Consider the following 23,875-nt stretch of genomic DNA (forward strand, 5'->3'; position numbering starts at 1 on the left):
ACCAGAAGTCAGACATCCCCTGAGGGGTCCCAGATTGGAGAGGGTGCAGGCTGGGCTGAGGGACACTGCCTCCCACCCCCCCCAAGTGCATGAATTTCAAGCACCAGGCCTCTAGTCACTATATATAAAATGAATAACAACAGCGATAATTCACAAATGTCTATCATAGGCTAGCTATTTCTCAAAAGCCATCATATATATTATAATACCCACCAAATGGATATTATCTCCTTTTCTATAGATGAGGAAACTGACCAAAAAAAGTTAAGCAAGGTGTCAAAAATCACAAAAAAAGAAACAAAAGGGTTGGTATTTAACAGGTTAGTAGACCCTGGTCTTCCTACTGACCAAGATGACTCAGTCTCAAAGCTTTAGAAGATTAGGAAAATTGTTCTCCCATCTCTTGAAGAACGCTGTGCAGGTAATATAATGTGAGCATATTGCCAAGCAAGGGAATCTGTTCTTGATTCTGTAGTCAAGACACTGGAGTGAACCATGTTGATCTTTTTAAAATGCCATCCCCTGAGGCTGTGTCAACATGATCTGCATACACCAAGACCAGGGCTTCTGCCCAGGCCAAAAGTGACATAAGAGTGCGTGCTTTCTCCTCCCTATGCCATGCTTTATTTTGAAAAACCACAAGCATTACATAAATCCCAAGTCTTACAGGCAAAGTAACAGATGGAATGCACTGATGGCTCATGACAGCACATAAACATTAAAATGAAATGAAATTGATGCAACTCATTGTATTGCAAGTTTTGCTTGAAAGAACAAAAGGGAAGAAAAAGGAGAATCATGAAAACAGCATTTTTTTTTTTCTTTTTAGTTTAAAATCCTTGAGGGACATTAAAATGAATGGGAAAAGTTGCTGTTTATTTTGGCACATAGTTAAAGTGTCATTTCAAATCAGAAGATGAGGTAAGTCCATAAAACAATGAGACTTTAAAAGCAAGCACACCAAAGCTTTTAAATCCAGGAGGACATGATCTCAGAGAGCTGTTTCATAAGTGCAATAGAGACACTGTGAGTGTTCAAAATGCACTTTTGAAATGCCTTTCGAACAAGTTCAAAAATCATGTGAGAAAAAGGAACTTCTTACTTCATAATTACTCCCTGTGTCAACCCGAAGTCATTACTACTCTTCTTCATACCAGACATGATTCTGAATGACTGGCTATATGGTTACGTTTTAAAACCTACTTCCAAAGGATGCTATACCGTCACTACAGAGGATATTCTTCAGAATACCCCATGGGTTTGGAAGGAGATTTCCAATAGGAGTTCTAAACACATTTTGAGCAAATTGTGTGAAGACTCTTCAAAGGGAACCATTTACTAAGTAATGATGTTCAACTGAATGTCTTAAACTCAAGTGAGTTTGTTAAAAAAAAAAAAAATCAGTACGTTTAGCTATTTTATAATTACCCACTTAGTAACCAACTTGCAAAAGCAATCAAATATCATTATGAGCAGGTGCTGAGAATCCCTTTCCAGGGAAATGCCCCATGTTGATAACGTTCTTCCTCAGGCCTAGCACTGCAAAGGCAGAGCTGAGGATTCTAGCTTGCTGAGGTGACTTTTTTTGATTGAGGTCTTTGCCTCCATTCTGACTCATTCTTTGAGGACTGCTGAGTCCCCAGGTGCTAAAAATGAAAAGTTAATTCCAGCAAAGGGCAAATGTTTGCTCTCACTCATTGGACATTAATGTGCTAGTAAAATCTCCTTTTAATGGTTTTCAAGTTTATTTTAATTTGCTCTCTGGAAAAGCACATCTTTTATATCATATAAATTTGTCAAGCAACAAAGATGTGCACACCAGATCTTAGAGGCAGAATGTATGATAATTTTAACAAGGTGAGCTATTGTGGAGGCTTATCCCCAGCTGGATTCGAGACAAAGGAAGAGTCTCAGACTCAGAGGGGCTTTGGCTGATCATCATGAATGCATCTTCATATTTCCTCTGCACTTGCCCACATTCTCTTCTGTATCTATGTTTAAAAGCTCTTTCTCATTCATATTCCCTCATTCCTTTATACTTCTGTTCAGTTCTTTATTCCCAATTTGTCCACAACATGTTTGTCTGATTTTATCGGTCTTTCCAAAGAATGAGGTTTTGTACCCATTTATCAATTCTAGCATTTTATAGTTAGTTGTGTGCTTATTTCTATTAATTTCTATCTTGTTTTCTTTCCTTAGGTTTCCTTTGTAGTTCTCTAGCTTCTTGAGCTAAATATTTAGTCCATTTATTTTCATGATCTTCTGCTCAATAATAAGAGTTTAAGATCATCAATTTACTTGAGTGTTATTTTATCCAGATCATTGAAGTACTGATAATTTATTTCCTCTTCATCATTACTTCTTAATAGTTTGCTATTCTGATTTCCTTTTAGAAGTATAATTATTTGGGAGACTATTTTAAAAATTCCAGTGGTTTGAATTGTTTTACCTTTTTTAAATGAATTTCTAATTATCCTATATAAATATCCTAATAAAAGGCTATTATGCAAATTGATCAAACTGCAGAACAACTGGTCACTATGACGCACACTGACCACAGGAGGCAGACGCTCAATGAAGGAACTGCCCTTTGGTGGTCAGTGTGCTCCCACAGCGGGAGCACTGCTCAGCCAGAAGCCAGGCTGACAGCTGGTGAAAGCCTCTCCCCTAAGGACTCCCGGACTGCAAGAGGGTGCAGGCCAGGCTGAGAGACCCTCCTTCCACCTCCCCACCCCCCAAAGTGCACAAATTTCATCCACTGGGTCTCTAGTATTTCATAATAGCCAGAGAATATCCCCCCCATGAAAGAACAAGAGCCATTTCTTGTTCTTTCATTTATTGGTAGTCTTTTATGATCTGATTGTTTTAGCTTCTTAGACTACTATAACAAAAATGCCACAGACTGGGTGGCTCATAAACAACAGAAATGTATTTCTCCTAGTTCTGGTGGCTGGAAGTCTGAGGTCAGGGTGCCAGCAGGGTTGTGTTTGGGGTTGCAGACTGCCATCTTTTCACTGTAGCCCCATGTTTGGGAGTAGGGAGGGAAGCAGCTTCCCTGTGACTCTTGTCAGTGTACTAATCCCACTCTTCTAATGCTAATCACCTACCACATGGGGAGGGGCAGGTATGAAGATATTAATTATTTCAGGACACAAACATTCAGTCTACAGTACTGGCATCTGACCAATCTTTATAAATGGTAGTAACAATCCTTACCTAGGGACAGGCAGTATTTTAAATCTTTGTATGTATTAACTCACTAAATCCTTATAATAATTCTATTCTACAGGTGAGGAATCTGAAGGACAAGTATTTTTCCAAGTAATTTCCCCCAAGTTGTGTAGTTAAGATATGGCAGAACTGAAATATGAACCCACTGGATTTGGTTGTCAAGTCTATGATCTTATCAGAAGATGGCAAATGTTCCGAAAACATTTGAAAAAAAAGAAAATAAGACTATATTAAAATAAGCATTTTAATATTCTGGAAACATTATTTTCCTAAATACTTTAGCCATTATCTATTATAAATCTCCTTGCTGTAAAATGTCTCTGCTTGTAGAGATACTTATAAGAATGAATAAGCAGATTAAAAATGTCTCTCAATACTATTAGTTATATTTCCTCTTCCCCCAAATAAGATTTCTAGGCAATCATAGAAAATTCCCCAAGTTGCTTATAAATAATGGTGATGGTTTTCATCAGACCATTCAGACATCAGAAAAGTCAGGAAGCAAAGGGTACCTGGAAGCGGAAGGAGTCACTCTGGGCCGGGACTCCGGAGTGCCTGTACCACACAATGCCTTCATTGATGTCTTGCTGGCTGAAGGTGCTGGTGGGGGTTGGGGTCCTCCCATCAGGTAGGTGCTGGCCTCCTTCAGCGGGGCTGTCTGCAGGCATATTAACCAGGAGGACCACCTCCCCTACAAAAGCCACAGAGTTAGTGAGGACCCCTGGGAAAAGTAAAAGTCAGAGCTCTCATCTCCTTTCTACCACTTTTTTTTTTCTCCCCAGAAAAGAAATTATGTACTTCTTTATTCTTGTACTAGTACCCCTGTGCACGAATCTGTGCACCAGTAGCTCACTGCCGCCCTCCTGTAGCTCTTCGCCTCCCGCTTGCTTGCAGTCCTGCCCCCTCCTATAGCTCTCTGCCACCCATTTGTAGCCAGTAGCTCACTGCCACTCTCCCCCCACCCCTCCCCTCATAGCTTGTTGCCCTTCCCCCTCCAGTAGCTCTCCACCTCCCTCTTGTAGCTAGCTGCCTCACCCTCCTACTGATCCATGATTTGGTCATTATTCTGGCAGGTTGTTATGCCTCAGGGCATAACAGATAATTAGCATACTCCTCTCTTATTATATAGGATAAGGTAAAGGGAAAAACATTAATGCAGAATTCAATAGATATCATTAAACCCATCTTTAGATATAGAATTCCCAGTATGTTAGCTAAAAGAACTAAAAGTACTTAAGGTTAATTCATATATAAAATTACTATCTTGTATCTATTAAAAGTACATAAGGAGACCCAAACAGCCTTTGAATACTGCAAACAAATCTTTAAATACTGGGCAACTGCATTCATTTCTACCCACACCTTTCTATGAACAGAAAATGCTTTCCAATCAGAAAGTTTTTGGTGTAAACACAATGGGAAATCAGAAGACATTTCAGAAAAAGTTATCTTTGGGAGAATTCTGTATAATGAACATAATAACAGCTAATTCTGGAATGCATATGGGAGCCACTGCATGAAGCACTTTACCAGGTAGTTCAAACTCAGCACCATCACATCCAACTGTGTGAGCTGACTTATGCTCTATAAGCTCTGCTTATCATTGATGAAACAAGAATAATGATCCATACCTCTTAGGTGCTTTAAAAATGTCAGTCATCCTTATCATTATGTTTTTACTCCTTCTGAAGATGCTATTGTTATCTCCATTTTAAAGACAAAGTTCTTTAGGCTCAAAGTAGTTCAATAACTTGTTCAATGTCATACAAATGATAAGTGGAGCAGCTGGGATTTGAGTCCTAATCTCATATTCTTGGTCATGAAACTCTGTTAACAATCATGATTATTTTGTGTTCACAGGCCAATATTTACCCTGATAAACATTCTCCTCCTTCATTCTCTAAACTTCATTAGAATTGAAGCAAGGAAATCTAAATCTAAATAACACCACTACCAACAGCCAATCTGTTTCTATTGCTTATTCTTCACCTGAAGCTACTAGCTTTTAAAAGTGAGATTGCAAATACAGAGGTGTTATAGAAACAATTAAAATTTCACAAGGAGAATATGCCTTCAAGTGAAGACCAAACAGAAGAATGGATATACTGCTGAAAATAGAAGCTGTGTTCTCACGAAAATTGTGTGTGCGTGTGTGTGTGTGTGTGTGTGTGTGTGTGTGTGAGAGAGAGAGAGAGAGAGAGAGAGAGAGAGAGAGAGAGAGAGAGAGAGAGAACTGTGCATGTTTAACAATGTTAAGTAGGAGGATACCCAGATCTTAGTAAACATACTGGCCAATTGATAACATACTTTGATCACCCTAGAAATATTTTGTTTGTTTTTTCTCAAAGGAAATACCCATTCTAATATTTATCTGCACTAAATTCAAGTTAAAAATCAGTGTAATATCCTGGATGATGATGAAATACTAAAGCGAGAAAAAAGTAGCAGTACTCTTCTTTGCATAATTGTGTGCAGAATCAGCTCACTCTAGTTTCTTCTTTTGTATTATTTCTCATTTGTACCTAAGTCACAAATTCCATTACATGTCTCTCCCTGGTTCAGCTTCTGTTCATAAGATGCTACTAATAAACATGCTCTTCCAGGATGTGGACTGTTTATGAATGTGACTACAGCTGCAAACTATTTTAAAAGATGTCCACAATGAAAATGTGGAGAGTGAGGATAGAAAATATTTAAATGTCAAGTACCTAGCTATTCTGTTTTAAAATGTAAAAAGCTAAGCAGACTTTTCCTAACAATAAAATACATCTATTTTTAAGATATAGAAAATCACTGTCATACTGTGAAAATCAACAGGAATCCTAGGATATTGGCTAACTCCATTAATTTCAACTTAGTAAATAGTTAATGGATACCTGTTAGGTGCTAGCTGCTGTGGTAGGCTCTTAAGGTTGAGGAATTCAGCCCTAAATGGTTTTGCTCAGTGGATAGAGTGTCAGCCTGTGGATTGAAGGGTCCCAGGTTCGATTCCAGTCAAGGGCATGTACCTTGGTTGTAGGCACATCCCAAGTAGGGGTTGTGCAGGAGGCAGCTGATCGATGTTTCTCTCTCATTGATATTTCTGGCTCTCTATCCCTCTCCCTCCCTCTATGTAAAAAATAAATAAAAATATTTAAAAAAAAAAAGATTGGAGAATTCAACAATAAGTAAAATGTACTTCATTCCTCTGAAGATCAGACCCCCTGCATAAGCAATTAGGAGTCACTGTGAGATTTTCAGTAGGTGAATGATTTAGAACATGGAAGGTACATGATCGGAATATAGAGTCAATGAGGCTTGATTAAAAAGACTGGATTTGATTCTATAAAAAATGATAATAATAATAGCTAATATTTATGTGGACAGTATGACCAATTATAAGGCTACTGTAAAATTCAGATGAGAGATGGGGACCTGAATTAAGGCCACAGAGGTAAGAGTGGAAAGAAATAAACAGATACAAGAACCACTGAGGAAGTGAAAGTAACAGACCTGACAAATGTGGCTGTGAAGGATGAGAGGGAGGAATTGGAGAATCGCCTATGAGGTGAAACAATGGGTAAACAAGTGATGCCACTGATGGGGATGAGCAGGTTGGAGGGAAGATGAAGAGTTCAGCACTGGATATGTTGAATAAATGGTGCCTTTGTGAAAAGTCCATGAATAGACAGGAAGAAATACCAGTGTTTTATAGGGTTTAACCCAGGGAGGTGAGGGCTTTTGTGTAGTACATCACCTTTATTTTTATTATAACATGACAAATATCAGAAGATGATCCTTTAAATACATGAAAATGCAGGTTTTTTGTGTTTTTTTTTAAAGAAAATAATCTTTACTTCCGATTTTCTTTATACTGATGTTTATATTTTAACCAAGAATTCTGAAAGAAAAACTTAATAGGTATTAAAAATTGGGATCTTATTGAAGTCATCATAATTCATTTGGGATTGAGATCATTTATAGTAGAGTTTTCTTACACTATGCTAAATAATTTAGAGTTGGTAGTGTACTGGATTAAGTCAGGTTCTTTTTCATATGATACTGAAGATACTTCATTAAAATCATTTCATTAAATTGATTTTCTAACCTGTGAAGTAGCTAAAGGTACAGTAGTAATCCACTTATCTAAATATACTTGAAGACAGTGAGGAGTCTGCCAGTGGTCGAAGGTAGGTCCTTCATGCACAGACTATACCAGCAATATACATGTTGTTCCATTCCATGATCAAGTTTTCACAAAAGGCCTAAAACCCACCTAGAATATTCTAAAGTGCTGAGGGAGTAAGTATATAGTAGCTGGGGTGGCAAAGAGGCAAAGGCCCCACACCTCACACCCCTGGGATTTGTGTTGGGTGGGCTTCTAGTTCCCACCATGCTTTTTACTCTTGAATGGCTCCCAAGGATAATGTGACTTGCTTATTACTAACACAGAGCTCTGGACACAGAAAGAGGATTATGTTCATAGGAAGAAGTAAATCAAGAGAGTTATATTAGGAAAGGGTCACAGTCAAGCCTACATGGTATTTTTCAAGTTAAATGACTTAAAAATAATTTAATTCAGCATTTTTCTGTTTAACACTTACACAGAATATTGGAATAGTGGGCTTTCACTAGAAAATTTAATCTTTGGTTTTTAATAATCAAGATAAGGTAGATAATTTAGTACATCAAGCATGTCAATGACTTTTAGAACCAGAAAGCTCTTAAACATCATCTAGCTTACTATCAGTGGGAGAAAGTAAGGCAAAGTTGAATAAGGTCTATGGGCTAAATAATAGTATTGTGTCAATATTAATTTCTTGGCTTTGATAATTATTCTATGGTAATGTAAAATGCTGACATTGGGGAACACTGGATAAAGGGTATTCATAAGCTCTTTACTAGTATATTATTTTTGCAACTTTTCAGTAAGTCCAAAATTACTTTAAGATAAAAAGTTAGCCAAAACCAGTTTGGTTCAGTGGATAGAGGGTCAGTCTGCGGACTGAAGGTCCTGGGTTTGATTCCGGTCAAGGGCATGTACATGTGCCCGCAACCAAAGCAGCTAGTCGATGCTTCTCTCTCTCATCGATGTTTCTAGCTTTCTATCCCTCTCCCTTCCTCTCTGTAAAAAAAAAAAAAAAAAAAAAAAGATAAAAAGTTAAAAAATACCTAGTTTAATCTTTCAAAGAAACTTATGGCTCCACTTGCCTTCCTCAAGGTTACACAACTATAATAAATGACATAGCAGCTAGACCTAATGCTTTTGTAATTATATCAGTATCTTTGTGGATATTAAAATTATTTTTAAAATTATACAAAAGTTAATTTTTCTTCACTACAGAAAATACGTAGTTTTGAAAATCTGATAACCTAGAGGAAAAATAAATTATTCCTCTATTTAACATGCCAAGCAAGTTTTTACTACTAATGAATATAATTTTCATTTTCAGATGATCTGTTTATTTCTTTGTAAAAATCTATCTGCTTATTCTTTTATGTTTATAGCATTTTATTATTTCCTTAGAGTTTTGATTCTTTTTTGTGCCGTTAAATCATTTTTCAAAATATATTTTTATTGATTTCATAGAGGAAGAGAGACATAGAAACATCAATGATGAGAGAGAATCATTGATTGGCTGCCTACTGGATGTCCCACACTGGGGATGAAGCCCCGAATCTAGGCATATGTCCTTACTGGGAATCAAACTGTAACCTCCTGGTTCCTAGGTTGACACTCAACCACAGAGCCACACTGGCTTTAAATCATTTTAGATATATTTAGCTCATAGTTTTTATAAGATTGTTCCTTTATTTCAAATCCTTGGGGTTTTCATTTTCTTTTTTACTTATAGTACTATAGATTGTTTCCTCGTCATATGGTCTGTAATTTTGAATTCTAAGCTAATCTTCAGTGGTATTATTTGTGAGAATCCTGAGTGTTCTGGAATTGAGGGTGGGCATTCTACATTAGTTTCTATTAGTTTCTCTAAGAAACATAAGAAGTATAATCAGTCTGAGATTAATTTTCATATTAACGTCTCGGCCCTGGGTTTCTTAAATAATGTACAGAGTATAACAACCTGTTAACCGGGGAGTGCCCTTTTTAATTACACAACGTACAACGGGCCCATACTCTTTCACTAGGACGTGTCAGTACGTCATGCCCAGTGGACGTAATTTTATATTATTATTTTTTTATTTATACTTAATTAAAATAAATGAAATATATATTTTTTCATTTATTTATATGTAAAGCACAAAGGAAAATACAAAATTACAAACAAATAGAAAAGAATACCAACAAAAAAAATGGAAACATCGAATTAAAAAATTATAAATTTTACAATTATAAAGATTACAAAAAATATATACCATCCCTCTCAGGGCGCAATATATATTTCCAGGACGTATTCATACGTCCTACCCGTTCCCGATATTTTTTATGTTTGACGTATTTATACGTCCCACTCGGTTAACAGGTTAACTCTGGATCTGCAAGAAAAAATGGGCTTGAAGTTCTGAATTCTCAGCAGACTATTTATTTATTTATTTATTTATTTATTTATTTATTTTGCTTTACTCTGAGCCCTGAAAAACACAGGTAGGTTTCCTTGCAATTCCTCTGTGCTGGTGAACTTCTTGTTTTCTATTCTGTTCCTATAATTGAAGGTAAGTCTTTCCAGAGTCCAGGTTTTATGCAAGATCTTAATTACAACTTACTGTCCCTGAATAGGCATTAAATCCCAAGACTCTGGGTTCTTAAGACACACACAGCTCCTCAGGAAAGCCTTCTCATCATTGCATGCCCAGACTGGCTTTAATTCATTCTTTGTTTCTGTTACCTCAAGATTTATTTCTATCCTTGCAAAATGAGCTATGAATGGCTTATAATTCTTATAATCTTTTATCAGCATTTCTACTTAATAATGATGGAAAACTTTTCAGATGATCATACTCTACTATCCTGCTAGAAGTTCAAGTAACAATGGAGATCTTAAAAAATGTTTTTGTGTAAAGTTTTTCTTAAAAAAGAAAGTCTCATCAAAAAGTCTGGTGATATCCTGGGAGGGACACAAGATTGAGAACCTGAGCTTTGAAATTAAATGGCCATATATTAGGTGTGCAATTCTTAGCATGTTATATCTATACTAACAAAAGCCTAGGTGGCATCTTGCCCTCACATCATTACAAAATGGCTGCCCCTATGTCATCACAAGATGGCCACCACAAGATAGTCACAACAAAATGGCCAGCAGGGGAGGACATTTGGAGACAATCAGGTTGGCAGGGGAGGGCAGTTGGAGGATGATTGGGCCAACAGGGGAGCAGTTAGGCATCAATCAGGATGGCAGGGGAGCAGTTAGGGGTGATCAAACTGGCAGGTAGAAGCAGTTAGGGGCAATCAGGCAGGCAGGCAGGTGAGCAGTTAGGCCAACTGTCCCAGATTGTGAGAGGGATGTCTAAGATTGGAGAGGGTGCAGGCTGGGCTAAGGGACCCTCCCTTTTACCACCCTACAGTGCACAAATTTCATGCACTGGGCCTCTAGTATTTGTATAAAATAAAGTCCTTTTAAAGCTTAAATCTTAGATTTTTATACAATTTGTTTATATTACTGAGCATACTACCTAGTATATAACATGTGTACAGTGTGGTAGCTCTTTTGATTATCCTGTTTTTAAAGGGAAGTGTGAGATATTAGAAAGTCAAGTTCATTGAGGTCACAGTCTTGCTGTATGGCATCTTACAAAATCAAGTCTAAGACTACTGAGCACAGTGATGATGACATCATGGCAAAGGAAAGAGCAGTTACCAAATTGGGGGTGGTCCTGCATAATTTTATAGATGACTTCTGAGGCTCTGGCACCTGGGGCTTCAGCCTGTAAGATCCTGTTGGTAATCTGCAGCATCCCCCCTTCCGGAACCCACACCATTGAATTGGCCACAAGCCGAAGACCTTTGTCATTCTAGAATAAGGAGAGAGCATAGAATTAGGTCCAAGCAAAAAAAATAAAGTATCAGTCCTTAAAAATATGTTATCAAGTCTCACTGCTGCTAACGATTGTCTAATAAGAGAGATTCGTGGCTTTAGAGTCACACTATGAACTACAGCTGCTTGAACAACACAGATTTGAGCTGCATGAATCCATTGGTTTTGTTTTTACAATTGACCTGTGCAATCAACTGACTGGTGAAGTTCAAACTTTGTTGTTCAAGGGTCACCTTGACAGTTAGGAATCTACAACCAAGGTCAGGAACCCCTATGCATGGAACTGAAATTAAGTAATACATGGAGTGTTGATCATGCAGGTGGTCAGCACCCAAGCCCCACATTAAGGTTTAACTGTATTTGTGTATATACTATGTGTGTACATGTGTGTTTGTATGTATGTGTATATGTATATATTTTTCTGTATTTTCTCTTAATTTATCATGAGCAAATAACTTACTTCATTTAGGAAGACTAAGTCTCTTCATTTCTTTCTATCATTTGCCCATATACCTGTCCTTCCATTCTCCCCATCCATCCAAAATTCAAGAACTATTTGTTCAGCTCTTTTGCTAGAGGGCGAAGGTACATAAGGATGGCTGAAATATGACTTCAGTTTCAGAACTGACAGTGTAGGGGAGGAGAAATGAATAATTAGGATGCATCACTGCTGTGGTGTTATTCACATCTACTAGGGTTTGGGAATCTGGAGAAGGGGTTGCAAGTAAATGAAATAAGCTAGACATGAAATATAAGTTTGGAATGCATTTTGGGGGGAACCAGAGGAGGCTTAGTTCTAGTAACTAAGTTTCTTGAGTCTCTGCACCCAGGGCCTTTTATTCACACCTTTTGCACTCTAGCAAAGCAGATATACATATCAAAGGTAGGGCTTAGTAAACAATAAAGGACCATCAGGTTGGGGGAAACTGCCCTCAGCTGTCCAACAGCAGTCCATCATACGCAGATCTTCAGCCCTGCTGAAGGTGTCAATCAACTCTCCCCCCCCCCCCCGCCCCAGATCTGTTTTATTTTATTTTATTTTTTTAATAAATTTTTATTGTTCATATTATTACAAATGTTCCTCCCCCCCCTCCCATTGCTCTCCTCCACCAGGTTCCCACCCCACCCTCTGCCCTTTCCCCACCCCCCATTATCCTCATCTATAGGTGCACAGTTTATGTTCAGTCTCTTCCCACATCCCCCTCTCCCCTTTTCCCCAAGAATCATCAGTTCACTTCCCTTCCATACCTTTGATTCTATTATATTCACCAGTTAATATGGATTTTTTTGGTTTTTAGATTCACTTGTTGATAGTTATGTATTTGTTGTTCATAGTTTTTATCTTTATTTACTTTCTCTTCCAAAAGAACCCCCTTCAGCAATTCATATAATTCTGGTTTGATGGTGATGAACTCCTTTAGCTTATTTTTGGCTGTAGGTTCTTACTATTCATCACCTTGAATATTTCTTGCCAGTCCCATCTGGCCTGCATGGTTTCTGTTGAGAAATCAGCTGACAATCGTATAGGTGCTCCTTTATAGATAACTACCTGCTTTGCTCTTGCCGCTTTTAATATTCTCTCTTTGTCTTTTGCTCTTGGAATTTTAATTATGATTTGTCTTGGTGTGGTCTTCTTTGGATTCCTTTTGTTTGGAGTTCTGTGCGCTTCCTGGACTTATAAGTCTAATTCTTTCACCAGGTGGGGGAAGTTTTCTGTCATTATTTCTTTCAGTAAGAAACCTCTGGGACAACTTCAAGCGAACCAACATAAGAAACCTCAATCAACCTTTTGATGGACACTAGGGATCAAGCCTGCAACCTGGTATGTGCCCTGACGGAATCAAATCATGACCTCCAGATTCATATCGGGTCGGCAACTAAGTAATTGCGGATTTTTAAAAGAAAATCAAAGACAATTTTTTCATGGAACTAAATAACTTTATTCTGTAATGTATTGCCCATTTTGATCAATGACCTTTTGACATCTTTCAGGCAGCATCATAATCCCACGTTCAAAAAACTTCTGGTTTTTATTAGCAAAAAACTGAATCAGGTACGATTTAACATCATCATCATTATTGAAATTTTTACCATTCAAGGAGTTTTGTAAAGATCGAAACAAAAAGTAATCAGATGGTGCAAGGTCAGGACTATATGGTGGATGTGGCAAAACATCCCAACCAAGCTCCATTAATTTTTGCCGAGTGACGAAAGATGTGTGTGGCCTTGCATTGTCATGATGGAATACAACACCTTTTCGATTTGTCAATTCGGGCCGCTATTCTTCAACTGCATTGTTTAATTTCGTTAGTTGTTCAATGTAGACATCAGAATTGATCGTTCGGTTGGGTGGTAAGAGTTCAAAGTAGACAATTCCTTTGTAATCCCACCAAACTGATAACAAAACCTTCTTTTGATGAATATCAGCTTTTGATGTTGTTTGAGTTGGTTCATCTGGCCTGCTCCACAATCTTTTCTGCTTGATATTGTTGTAAACAACCCATTTTTCATCGCCAGTTATCAGTCGTTTTAAAAATGGATCATTTTCATTACGTTTCTTTAGCAAATCGCAGCTGCTAATGCGTTGCGTTAACTGTGATTCCTTCAGTTCGTGAGGAACCCATGTATCGAGTTTTTGAACATAGCCAAGTTGTTTTAAGTGATTTTCAATGCATGTATGTGATACATGAAGCTTCTCTGCAATCTCACGTGTTGTACTGTGACAGTCTGAATTGATTATTGCTTTGATTAGGGCGTCATCAACTTCAACTGGACGACCAGAGCGTTTTTCATCTTTGAGTGAAAAATCACCAGAACGAAATTTGGCAAACCAATTTTGACACTGCCATTCTTTTAAGGCTTCGTCACCATAAACAGCACATAACTTTTTATGAGCTTGCGATGCGTTTTCCCTTTGCGGAAATAAAAAAGCAAAATATGACGAAAATGTTCCTTTTGATTTTCCATTTTTCAACGAACGCCAAACGAAAACTACAAAACAGATCAAAAAACTTTTTTTACTGATTAACAGCTGAATAGCCAACTATCAAATAACAAAATGTGTTTTACATTTGTACTACGTCTGCAAACCTAAAAATTCAACTGAAGCCATATATGTGTGAAACCCGCAATTACTTAGCTGCCGACCCAATAGATTGATGCTCAACCACTGAGCCATAATGTTATTATTTTTCTCTCTCCCACTCCTTTTCTTTCTCACTCTAAAATTCAATAAAAATATTTTTAAAAGAAATAAAAACTATTTTATATCTATTTCTTTTAAAAATAGATATAAAATAGTCATGGGGAAGTAAGTAAAGCATAGGAAATAGAGTTGACAATCCTATATAATAAAAGCCTAATATGCTAAGTGTCTAGTCATCCATTCAACCAATCAAAGCATAATATGCTAATGATATGTTAAGGCCACTCAAGTACTCACTATGACGTGCACTGACCATTAGAGAGGAGACGCTCCTACCAGTAGATTAGCTTGCTGCTGGGGTCCGGCCGATCCAGGACTGAGCAAGATGGGCCAGACACGCCCTGGAGTTCTCCTGAAGTCCCTCCCTAGCTGGCCAACCTCCCAGGTCTCTCCCCACCCTGATCGTGAACCAGTGGGGTCCCTTGGCCTGGCCTGCACCCTTTTGCAATCCGGGACCCCTGCACCCTTTTGCAATTGGAGAGCCAGTTTCAGCCCAATCCTGCAGGCCAGGTCTGAGAGACCCCACTGGTGCATGAATTCGTACACAAGTCCTCTTATATTTTAATAACTATGTAAGGTACCAGTTGAGGTACTGGAAATATCAAGGGGAACATGATATAAAATATATGGTTGTCTAACCACTAAGTGGTACATGAAACCAATACATAATACATTTTTTTTAAAAAGGTTGAAAAAGAAAAGAAAAAGAATGACACCCTGTTGGCTAGTAGAAGGCAAAAGCTGCTAAAAGACTTAATCTACACTGTAGGCTCTGTAGAGTCTTAAAGAAGGAAATGGAATGATCAGATCTGGGTTGTGAGAAACCTCCAGCAGCAAGAGATGGAAGGGACAAGAACTGGGGTGATCTGGAGCTACGGAAACCCTTTGACACATTCTTACCATGGCTCAGGTGAGAGACTATGAGAAGGTAGTTGCAGTGGGAATGGATAGTTTAAAAAACAGATCCCAGAAATACCACAGAGGCCAAACTGACAGGCCTGGACGGCTGAAAGCAAAGCCTTAGAAACAACAGCTGGGAGTAGCTGACTGGAAGGAGTTACCCTAATTGCACTCCCGAGAAGGGACCATTGTCACTGCGAAAGCCAATGATATCAAACCGCACTGCCAAGGAGCGCCCCTCTTCCGCGGCCTCCTAATTGACACTTTGCACGGATGAGATTAGTGAGGCGGCTCATGTTCAGTTTTCAGTTTGTTTTCGTGCTTTCATAGTCAGTAAATCTGATATTTTAAAATATGGCGTTTCTGAACAGATGTTTTTCTAAATTATTGTTATTACTTTCAAATATGCTAACAAAGAGAACAGAGTAAACAGCACTCCCAGGAGGCGGCCTTCAGAACAGAAGACAACATACCCTTCCCAAGTCACCTGACAGGAAGTCACTTTTCCCCATGAGGAGGCATCACAACTATTTTCACCAGAAAACTGAGTCAAACAGCACCCAGGAGAACAGCAGCCAGGGCACCTTCTATTGTGACAAATGCCAGGGAGCAAAATCCTAGAGAGCTTTCTCCTTTCACAATTGATATAGAATATTATTTACAAAAATATCACAGTGTGTCAAGAACCTGGCATGCCATCTACCAGAACTCTGGGGGGGGAAAGCCCTGTTAAAACTCCAGCAGAATTTTACATAACATAATGCACTTGGACCCAGGTGTCTCAACTGCTAAAAAGCCTCGTCAACTTTGATTATGGTTACGGAGATCAGCCATACACCACAGACTACAATCTTGGACGGACGAGGCAATGTGGCTTTTCATATTCCAAGCAAGTAAGCACTGGGTCTCAAATGCATGTCCCAGACGCCTCTCTTACTTGACTATTCTTCATTAACACAATCCCCTACAATTCCTGTGCGAGTCCATTTTTAGGAGACAGGACTCCTTGCAAGTTGGTGTTCAGAGATCAGCGACGTCTAAAAATGTATTAGTAGTTAAGAATCTCAGGCATCTATCCCAGACTTCTGGATCAGACCTTCTGAATTAGAATCTTCATTTTAGTTTTGTTCATCAGCTTTATTAAAGTATACTTGACCAATTAAAAAACTGTCTATATTTAAGGATTACAATGTGATGCTTTGATGTGCGTATACATTGTGAAATCAAACTAAGGTATCCTTATCTCACATAGCTATAACTTTTCTACTGTGCTAAAAACATGATCACTCTCTTAACAAATTTCAAATATAAAATACGTTTTTATTAAGTATGGTTTCCATGCTGTACATTAGATCTCTAGAAGCTATTCATCCCTTAAAATTGAACATTTGTACCCTTTAACCAACATCTCTCCATTTCCCCGACCCCCAGAAACTACCATTCTACTCTGCTTTAATGAGTTTAACATTTTGAGATTCCAAATTTAAGTGAGATCATGTAGTATGTGCCTTTCTGTATCTGGCTTATTTTACTTAGGATAATGTCCTTCGGGCTCACCCATGCTGTCACAAATGACAGGATTTCCTTCCTTTTAAAGGCTGAACAACATTCCATTGTGCATATGGACCACATTTTCTTTATCCATCTATCCACTGAAGGACACTTAGATTGCTTCCATACCTTGATTATTGTGAATAATGCTGCGATTAACATGGGAGTGCAGATATCTCTTTGAGGCTCTGATTTCATTTTGATTGGATCAATACCCAGAAGTGGGATTGCTGGAGTATATGGTAATTTCATTTTTAAATATTTTAGAAACCTCTTTACTGTTTTTCAAAGTGTTACCTCAGTTTACATTCCCACCAATGGTGTATAAAGGTTGTCTTTTCTCCACATCCTCACCAACACTTGTTATCTTGTGTCTTTTTAGTAATAGCCATTCTAACAGATGTGAAGTGATATCTCATTGTGGCTTAGATTTGTATTTCTCTGATGATTGGTGACATTGAGCACCTTTTCATGTACCTTTTGGCTACTGTATGTCTTCTTCTGAGAAATATCTATGCAAGTCTCTAGTCCATCTCTAATCAGGTTGTTTTGTCACTAATGAGCTGTTTGAGTTCCTTATAGATTTTAGATATCAATCTCTTATCAGATATATGGTTTCAAATATTTTCTCTCATTCCAGAGGTTGCCTTTGCATTTTGTAGATTGTTTCCTTTGCTGTGCAGCTTTGTAGCTGGATGCATTCCCACATGCATTTTAACAAGATCCCCATGAGATATGGAGTCACGCTTGCTTGCTTCTGCCTTATTGTCCCTAACCACTTCTGCCTGCCAGCCTGATCATTCCCTAACCACTCCACTGCCAGCCTGATCGATGCCTAACTGCTCCCTGGCCAGCCCGATTGCCCCTAACTGCCCTCCCTTGCCAGTCAGGTCACCCCTAACTGCTCTCCCCTGCAGGTCTGGTTGCCACCAACTGCCCTCCACTGCTGGCCCGGTCACCCCTAACTGCCCTCTCCAGCTGGCCTGGTCATGCTTACTGTCCTTCCCTGCTGGCCTGGTCATCGATAACTACTCTCTCCTGAAGGCCTGGCCCTCCACAACTGCCCTCCCCTGCAGGCCTGGTCCCCCCCAACTGCTCTCTCCTGCAGGCCTGGCCCTCCACAACTGCCCTCCCCTGCAGTCCTGTTCCCCTGCAACTGCTCTCCCCACTGACCTGGTCTCCCCCAATTGCCCTCCTCTGTTGGACCAGTCACCCCTTACTGCCCTCCCTGCTTGCCTGATCACCCACCACTGCCCTCCCCTTGCTGGCCTGGTTTCCCCCAACTGCCCACAACTGCCCTCCCCTGCCAGCCATCTTGTGGTGGCCATCTTGTGTCCACATAGGGGCAGCTATCCTTGACCACATGGGGTAGCCATCTTATGTCTTGGAGTGACAGTCAATTTGCATATTACTCTTTTATTAGATAGAATAAAATTTCAACCAGAGATTAAGAGGGCATAATTAAAACAGTGCTTTAAATTAAAAACTTCATTTCATAGAACAGAAGGCATACAGAAATGCTGATAATAAATTTTCACCATTGTTTATTGTGTTACAAATAAAAATATTAATGTTGTAAAGCAAATTATAATAATCTCACAAGTACAATGAAGTCATCCTCACTTCTAAATTAAAGCTTGGGATAAAATGGTGAGCTCAAATGATAATGTACCTCAACTTCAGGCCAAAATATTTAAGATAAAAAAATTAAACTTAATTAAATAGAAAATGACTATAAGTGGATATAGACTATGTCAATGTCAACACTAACATTTTATTTATTCTATAAATATACCTTAATTTGCAAAGGTTCATTTATACCATACATTTACTTTTTAAATGTATCTTTATTGTTGAAAGTATTACAGAGTTTTCCCCTTTTTTCCCATTGACCCTTTCTCCTCTTCCCACCCTCCCCAGGTCTTCACACTATTGTCTATGTCCAGGAGTATGGATATACACATATAAGTTCTTTGGTAAATCTCTCCCACCCACCTTCCCATCCCTTAATCTTATATAAGATTTTAGGGAAGGATCATGCAGGGTGGCGCATGTAAGGTGAATCTTTGATGCTATTTACCAAGATGGAGAATAATGGAAAGATAATTAGAATGTTTTGTGTTTGTCAATGTGTGTATGAAGAAGCTTTGGTCCCTCAGGTCAAGAATATAGAACCTTCTCTCCATGTAGATTTAACTGCTTTATAAACAAACAAACAAATACAAATTTTTTTGGAATCAACAAAGATTTTTGGGTGTATACTTTGAGTAATACATCTTAAAAACACTGCATTGAACAACTTAAGCAAGTCCAAAAAAAAAGGTGAAACCCTAACATGTGCTAAGGATTTATTTATGACATAGACTCTTATTGAGAAAAATAAACACTTTTTGTGCCATTGTTATTTATAATGATCAAAAACATCCTAATCGAAAAACTGTATCCCTGCAAGACAACCAACAGGAGGAGAGCTTTAAAGAAAATTGAGGAAGGGGTCAATGGGGAGAAAAGAGGTCATATGTAATACTTTAAACAATGAAGATTTTAAAAAATTAAAAATAAAGAAAATTGAGGGAAAGTACAGCAGGGCTTTTAAAGCTGCACAGGGGCCTTTCCAAGGTCAAACAGCCAGAACAGACTCTCAATAATTGAATTTTCCATTTGGTTCATAAGTATGACACTGGGGGCTTTTAACATCAAAGCATTACCCAGTGGCAGAAATAACTGTTCAAACAACAACAAATGAGGTCAGAAGGATCATCAGATTTATTGCCAATGTGGGAAAAGATTCACAATGTTCAGAGATGCCTTAATTAATAAAAAGGAAGGTAATTCTTTGAAAGCCCAGTCGTGGAGAGAAACTCTCCAATAAGCTTGACTTTTCCCTGCCCACACTTTTAGCCCTCATTAAAAGCTGAGCTGTTTTAGAATAGTACATCTAGCAGGCTTGGCTTTGCTAATCCACCCAATTAATGAAAGCCTGCTCAGCACAGCATTCTTTATTACTTCTTAATCTTTTTTTATTTCTTTTGCCTCCTCCCTTCAACAGAACATGTTTCAGCACCAGTCCTGAGTCTGTTCCCTCATCAACCACTCAACAAAGGCCTGGAGGGTGACAGTCAAGTTTATTCCCTGCCAGGCCCAGGATAAAGGCATAATTGAGAGAAGTGATGTAGAACTAGAGAAACAAGAGTGGAATTGACAGCGCCCATCCTCAGTCTCAATGGGCTCTGAAGGCTTCTCATCTGGTGCAAGAGATCCATTCAAAGACAGGACCCAGGCACTTCCTCCATCTATCCACCCATCCAGCAAAAACCTACTAAAATCCTACGCTTTACCTGGCTCAGGAGAGTCAGACTGAAATAGTTGCTGCTCTCACAAAGCTTCCTTTCTCTACCTCTTCTTCCTTTCCATCTCTCTTACCAGGTGAAGTTTTCTGTTGAACAACACTGGGATTAATTCGTACATCCATTCACTAGGAATTAGACCTAACCCCCTTGGCCATTCCATGTAAGCCACCAGCTAGACATCAGCCAGTAACTGGGCCTCACTCCAAATTTAATACACAGGTAGTAGCCTCAAGGTAAGGATTTGGATGCCCATTTTCAGAAATAGCTATCAGAACAAAATCAGTCATGTCTGACCTCACATCTACTGGAAACTATTAACAGTTGGGGCAATCTTTTCTTCGTGGGCTCCAGCAGACTTCTGGTTACAAATAGCTTCACTTGTATCATGATGTGCTGAGCCCAGAGGGAAGATTTCAGGTTTCAGGCCTAGACTGCTAGAATAGGACATTGAGAAAATGACTAACTTACTGTCTCCATTCAGTCTATTAAGGGGATAAGAAAATATATGACCAAAATATTGAAAGAGATGGACTAGAATGAAAATAGCCATGAGGGTAAGTGTGAGGAGCTGGAACGCACTTGAATTGAAATCTCAGCTCCAGCGCTAAATGCCTGTATGAAAAATGTTTTAAGCCTCTAAATATGTTCAAACTTCCATTTTAGTTTTCTCTTTTGAAAAATTAGACATAATAATTGCACAAGCACCCTAAAACGATCATGAAGATAAAATGAAATAATTGATATTAAGCATTCATGCCCAATAAAGATTTTAAAATGAAACAAACAAAAACACCCACCATCCATAGTAAAATTTCCTATTTAAGAAATAAGGTCATATAAATTCTATTCTAATCTTCTTTACTAAGATATTGTAAAGATCAGTAGAATCAATAAGAGGAAAAGTACTTCGAATTCCTTCAAAATATGTAGTATATGCTTATAAAACTTTATCGGTACTGCAGAGTCAAATTTACTAATAGTATATCCAGATGAATGTTGGGGCTCTGGTCACTGGTTTCATTACCCCAATTCATTGCCTATAAACCACTAGTTCACCTGATGGACAGGTAAGCTCAGCATGATAGGGGATGAGAGATGGCAGGGGAAGGAGGGATAGACACCATAAACAGCAGCATGACTCAATAAAACAACACAAGGATTCTCAAGTTCTGTGCTTATGACCTACTTATACATTAAAAAATCTATTTTTCTTTGTTTTTGTTTTTGTATACTCAAAGCAGCAAAAATCCTAGAAATATCCTTCAACCTTGGGACTTCAACCTTGCACACAAAATGACTGTGCAAGACACTGAACTGAGCTCCACACATGGAGACTGAAGACACGATAAGGAAGGCAGCTGCTAGGGTTGCACGGAAGTCCTGTAACAATCTTTGAAAAGAAACCATGAAAGAAGAAAATGAAACTTTCTGTGTCTGTATAGACTTCATCTCTTCAGAATTAAACCTCATTTCCCAGGGCAATTGTGAGAGGGTGATAATTAGGATTAGCTACAAGGTGGCTGTCTGCCAACTCCGTCTCATAATCAGCCTTCAGTTACTCCCATCTATCTCACCATCACTGTTTTCAGCAGCTGAAACTAATGAGACAAGAGCCTGAGAAAGTAGCGAGCAGACCATTTTAGATTCAGGTATTCACCTTCATGAGGACCAGTCACAAATTTTGAGTGATCACTGGTGAGAAAGTGACAAGTGATCAATCTCTTTAGCTGACCACTAATGACCTTTCATTAGGTACCAATATTTGGAATGAAAAGTTTCAAAAAGTTATGTATCTCAGTCTATCATCATGGAAAGAGCCATTCTTTTTACTAGTATAAATGAGAAAAGATCTTCTAATGAAGTATCATTATGTAATAAATGGTTTAGAAAATATTTTTGATAGATCTCTTTGATGTAGCACACTGTTTCCCCAAAATATGATAGATATGCCAAGAATCCTATATAATAAAACTCTAAAATGCAAATTGACCAAATGGTGAAATGACTGGTTGGTACAACATGCACTGACCACCAGGGGGCAGACGCTCAATGCAGGAGCTGCCCCTGGTGGTCAGTGTGCTCCCACAGGGTGGGCCACTGCTCAGCCAGAAGCTGGGCTCACAGCTGGCAAGCACAGCAGCAGTGGCAGGAGCCTCTCCTGTCTCTGAGACAGCCCTAAGGGAGCAACAAGCCAGGCTCATGGCTGGCAAGTGCAGTGGCGGTGGCAGGAGCCTTACCGGCAGAGACCCACTCCCCCTAAGCCAGCAGGCAGACATCCCCTGAGGAGTCCCAGACTGTGAGAGGGCGTAGGCCAGGCTGAGGGACTCTTCCCCCACGAGTGCACGAATTTCGTGCACCGGGCCTCTAGTGTTTTATGGAAGACATGAATGAAAGTTTATAAAATGGTTACATATTAATTTTAGCATTATAGTAAAAAGTATAATTGTACATTAAACCCATGATTTCACAACTATTGTTTATTAGGATGAGGGCACAGTAAAAAAGGAAGTTGACCCAAATAAACAACAAGGCAGGTGTTTGCACATATGGCAGAAACTAACAGAAATAGCACAGGAATGACTCAGGCTGAGAAACACTGCTTCTACCCCATAAGCCAACGATTTCTATCATAACTAAGAGAAAGTTCCCAGTCTTGCTTCTGTTGGGGTAACACCATGGTTGGCAAAGTGCGGCTCTTGAGCCACATGTGGCTCTTTGGCCCCTTGAGTGTGGCTCTTCCACAAAATACCACGGCCTGGGCGAGTCTATTTTGAAGAAGTGGCATTAGAAGAAGTTTAAGTTTAAAAAACATGGCTCTCAAAAGAAATTTCAATCGTTGTACTGTTGATATTTGGCTCTGTTGACTACTGAGTTTGCCGACCACTGAGCTAACAGAATAGCTGAACTCATCCTTTTTGATCCATTGAGACCTGGACTATGAGCTTTACATATTTCATGAACTGTTTTAGAAGAGCAGACAAGAACAGGGGTGCATTTGATTATGATGATGCTCAGGCAGGAGACAAAAGGATCAGTGGACAATGAAACACTTTTATGGAAGCAAGTCAACATAAAGATTCAAAAGTTTATCTTTTGTAGAGAGAATGGGGCCAGGTCTTTCAGATCAAAGGTGCTCCTAACAAAACATATACTATTCCTGAGATTAGGTAATATGTTCTCTTAATCTTTGAATGTCCTAAGTATCTCCATAATAGGTGCTTACCAAATGGAATAAATAACCACCCATATCTTTATGAAATTAAAAAATGATATCAACAAAACTTAACATCTAGGAGAATGGAAAGTGTACCTCTGGGGATGACACGTACCTTGGGCACTATCTTCACGTGGAACAGTATATTTTGGAAGGAGTATCCATCATTGGCTTGCAAAACTGCAACATCAGATGTGCTATCCAAGCCATCGTGAGCATAGCAGAGAAGGCCCCTGGCGACTTCGTCCAGCCGGAATTGATAGACAGGAGTTGCAGGGGACTGAAGTGTTTGAAGCAATTGGCCATGAAGTGGAGGATCCAACACTTCAACTACAACATCCTGTGGATTGTCATCATCTCGAATGTCAAGCAGCTGGGAGGTGATGGTTCCCCTCTCTCCTCTGCTAATGTGGAGAACCTCATTTCTCAGTACATAGGGGGACTGTGGAATGAA

At 38.9% G+C, this 23,875-nt stretch overlaps 1 protein-coding gene across 1 annotated transcript in view; it reads right to left on the bottom strand.

The window, feature by feature from the left end:
* FRAS1 (Fraser extracellular matrix complex subunit 1) overlaps positions 1 to 23,875 on the bottom strand; it is a 438,553-nt gene that overhangs the window by 125,956 nt on the left and 288,722 nt on the right. Inside the window, exons 29-31 of the mRNA XM_084880389.1 lie at positions 23,537 to 23,863; positions 11,025 to 11,178; positions 3,744 to 3,922 (exon numbers count right to left, since the gene is read on the bottom strand). Of these exons, the coding sequence (XP_084736515.1) occupies positions 3,744 to 3,922; positions 11,025 to 11,178; positions 23,537 to 23,863 (660 nt within the window). The remainder of the gene's footprint in view (positions 1 to 3,743; positions 3,923 to 11,024; positions 11,179 to 23,536; positions 23,864 to 23,875) is intronic.

Source organism: Pipistrellus hanaki (assembly GCF_964339955.1).
Source record: "Pipistrellus hanaki genome assembly, chromosome: 1".
Taxonomy (NCBI): domain Eukaryota; kingdom Metazoa; phylum Chordata; class Mammalia; order Chiroptera; family Vespertilionidae; genus Pipistrellus; species Pipistrellus hanaki.